Below are 3801 nucleotides of genomic sequence, written 5' to 3'. Positions count from 1 at the left end.
GCCCATGCCTCCCTAAACCTTGGTCCTGGAACAGACTGGTGTGTAGCATAGGCCTAAGATTAGTTTTATAATTAATTTACAACATTTGTATGAGTCAAAGAATGTTCCTGAATATTGTGATTTTGCTCCATATTGATCTACTTAGGTGAAGAAGGAAATGTTAAAAAAAAGCTGAACAGTAGACTGCTCACATGTAAGTTCACAATTAGTGGTAGTTAACTCATCTGTGTGACTCCCTAATTATTTCTGATGGGCATTACTTAAGCTTTTGCAATTTCACACTATGTCACACTCTCTGAAATTTCTACAGAGAGTATTGCATGGCAAATTTAGGAATTTTACTATTTATGCATATCTTCTCCATTGTGTAAAATATCTGCCAGATTGCACTCTACAGTGTGTACCGCATTGGAGATTCTAATATTTGAACTGTTAAGTTATTATACAACCTGTTTAGTAATTTTTATTACACAGAAATTACTTTTTTAACTAAAATGATTTATTTGACACATGGTGAACTCTAATGACACAAACAATATTATCACCATAGATTTTGCATCATAAAACCCACATTTACACCTTATTGGAAGTAACTTATTTTTAATCCGTGCCTGTGTTGTGCATGCCTCACTGTTAACACAATCCAGAAAATTTGGAAAAGCTAATAAATCAATTTAAAAACTTATAACTCTTCATGAATATCTTCATTTTCAGTACTGCCGGTTTTGATCCTTCCAGAATCTTCCTTGAACTCTCCAGTGCCAAGTAGTTTTACCATCATATTTTCTACTTCTTGAGAAAATGCGAAGGTATCATCTAACATATATCCAGACTTCAAAGCAGCAAGACGGTATAACATAATGGCCATTTGTTTCACAGTTTCATCTCCTGGTTGGTATTCAAATCGTCTATGTAACTCCCTAATTAATTCATGATGGGGATTGATTTCCATTATCTTCTTTGTCTTTATTTTGCTTCTGTTGTCATTCTGATATGATTTTCTGTGAGCTGTTGATACAGCCAAGCGTTCCATGTTCCCTGTATAGCCAAATACGCTAGCTACCAGAGCACAAGGAGATTCCATGAGTCTTTGAGAAATTTTTGCGCGTTGTATTTTCTCTTTTAATGCGTCTCTTTCTAACCAATGGATGAGTGGTTCATATTCTTCCGTAATTTTTTCCCAGTCTACGTTATCGTCCTCTGCTATCGGCATTATAAAATCTTCTTTGGCTATATTTTGGAATCGTTTCATCCCAAATTCTGGCAATTTGTTTATACAGTACTCATCTACTGCTTCAATCATATACAGAACTTCATAGCCCCTTCTGAGGAGACCCTCCACAAGAGGTGATGTTTGCAGGTCCTCCAGTGTAGCCCCTGCAATGTAATAGATCTGATCCTGATTTGGTTTTGCTCTTTCTACGTATTCTGACAAGGTTGTCATATTATTGCTATAAGAAGAATGAAACATTAAAAGTTTCGCCAATTTTGCTCGATTAATACTGTCCTCAAGAACTCCTAGTTTGATGTTAGTAGAGTATTCCTTCCAAAATTTCATGTAATCTTCCTTTTCAAGCTGAAGCATCATATCAAGTGCTTTCCGAATAAGTTTTCTCTGAATGACTTTTATTAACTTATGTTGCTGAAGTGTTTCACGAGATACATTAAGTGGCAGGTCATCAGAATCAACAACACCTTTCACAAATTGTATATAGTCTGGGAGCATGTCTTTGAACTCGTCTGTTATAAACACCCGACGTACATAAAACTTGATATTATCTGTCCACTTCCCATAATTTTTTAGAATCTCTTCTGGTTGTTCTTGTGGGATGAACAGAACAGCTTTGAAAGCAACATCACCCTCTACTGCAAAATGCATTTTTGCTAACGGATTTTTCGTATCTCTTGTCAGTGCTTTGTAAAATTCATAGTACTCTTCATTTTGCACTTCCGATGGCTTCCTAGTCCAGATGGGCTTATCAACATTTAGTAGCTCCCAGTCATCTACCAATTTTTTTACAGTTATAGCTTCATTCTCTTGCACCTCTTCTTCCACGCCCAAATCATCTTCTGTTGTTTTTGTTTCCTTCATAGGAGTTTCAATGACTTTTTCTTCTACAGTCTTTTGGTGCCAAAGGTAAATAGGGAAGTTTATAAACTGTGAATATTTCTGAACTAATTTTTTGACAGTTTCTCTATCTGTGTATTCATAAGCATCTTCTTTCAGATGAAGACTTACTGTGGTTCCTCGTTTCAAACTGTCACCATCAGGATCCACTGCGATGGAAAAGCTTCCTGCATCTGATTCCCATATATACTGCTTGTCATCATTATGCTTACTCTTCACCACCACCTTATCAGCAACAAGAAAAGAAGAATAGAACCCAACACCAAACTGTCCAATCAGGTCACTCATTTCCTCTTTTGTGAAAGATGAATTTTGCATTCTACCAAAGAAATCTGAAGTTCCGGACTTCGCTATAGTTCCAAGGTTGTTTATGAGGTCTTTCCTTGTCATCCCAATCCCAGTGTCAGTGATATGAATAATCCGATCATCTTGGTCAATCTTTATTCTAATGACCAGCTCATTTGTTGCACTCAGGGCAGAATCATCTGTCAGGGACAAAAGACGAATTTTATCAAGTGCATCAGAAGCATTGGAAATAAGCTCTCTTAAAAATATTTCCTTATTGCGATACAGGGAATTAATTATAAGTTTCATCATCCGGCTAACTTCCGCCTGAAAAGTAAATTTTTGTACCGCCTCCTTCATCTGCTTTACTTGTGACACATTAAGGCCATCAGTTTTGATTGCTTCTTCTTCTCGTTTGATAACTTCATCGTCGGTTCTCAATGCTTCCCTGCTTGCGCCAATATCCAAATCAAGTTGAACATGACTTTCGTCATTCGCGCGAATTTCATGCACTAGAAAAAGAAAAACAAAGAGCACCACGATACGCATTTTCTTTTACTGCAAGTGCTCGCTTCACAAACACGGGAGACCGCGTCGCTGCGCGAAGCTCAACATCGAACAGCGCAATGCTACCGCATTCAAAACATGGAACAATCTACCGCCCTAAGCACGAAAAACAAATGATTTTTGTATATCGCTTTGCGAATCAAGTACACCGAGTACGACTGACGTGGAGTTCGCAGCTTTCGACTGAAATCGGACTTTAGCTCGTCAAATAATTCTCTTGGTTGATCGCCTAGGGGAACAGTCATTACAATCCAAGTCGGGAAAGACATTTTGTGTCGTACTGGCAACGCGTTACGTTTCTACTGATGGTTGCTGTTTCCTGCAAAGAATTAGCTGACGTCTCTCCCTCTTGGTACCGAAAAAATTATTTCATAGTACTGTCGAATTATAAATTCGAGTCCAAATTTGTCCTGGAAGATGTCACACGCACAAATCACATTAGAGATCATTCAGGTCTTGCACAAATATCTATTATACATGCTGAACGGCTAAACAAAACAATGTGTTTCATTTCTGATGTATGACCTAAGATGTTGAGTCCCATAGTGCTCAGAGCCATTTTTGATGACATATTTTCGAATGTAGAAGCCATAGATCTTCAGCTCAAAATACAAAAAACTAAAGTACGAATAATATAACACAATTCTGTCCTTAGCTTAAGCGCACTTACGATGTCGGCGGATGTTCGTTACATGCCACTGTTGGAAATTCCTTACAATTGGTTGTAGTCAATGAGATGTATTTTCATGTGTGTATTTTGTTGGGGAAGTGGTTGAGATTTCTAGATGTATTTGAACATTTCTGTTTACAGGCGTAATTTC

At 37.5% G+C, this 3801-nt stretch overlaps 1 protein-coding gene across 1 annotated transcript; it reads right to left on the bottom strand.

Moving 5' to 3' along the window:
- Nucleotides 1-513: 513 nt before the first annotated feature.
- LOC126101512 (endoplasmin-like) lies at nt 514-2962 on the bottom strand. The gene has a single exon (XM_049912156.1). It carries the CDS (start codon nt 2960-2962, stop codon nt 683-685), a length of 2280 nt encoding a protein of 759 aa, XP_049768113.1. The 3' UTR covers nt 514-682.
- Between the last annotated feature and the right edge of the window lie 839 nt (nt 2963-3801).

This window comes from Schistocerca cancellata, chromosome 9 (genome assembly GCF_023864275.1).
Source record: "Schistocerca cancellata isolate TAMUIC-IGC-003103 chromosome 9, iqSchCanc2.1, whole genome shotgun sequence".
In the NCBI taxonomy this organism is placed as follows: Eukaryota; Metazoa; Arthropoda; class Insecta; order Orthoptera; family Acrididae; genus Schistocerca; species Schistocerca cancellata.
The sequence above is the reverse complement of the archived record's forward strand: the minus strand, read 5'-3'. Positions and strand labels throughout refer to the sequence as shown.

Bases quoted from the DNA above. Each gene is read 5' to 3' on its own strand.
- LOC126101512 (XM_049912156.1), bottom strand. From the start codon at position 2,962: ATGCGTATCGTGGTGCTCTTTGTTTTTCTTTTTCTAGTGCATGAAATT.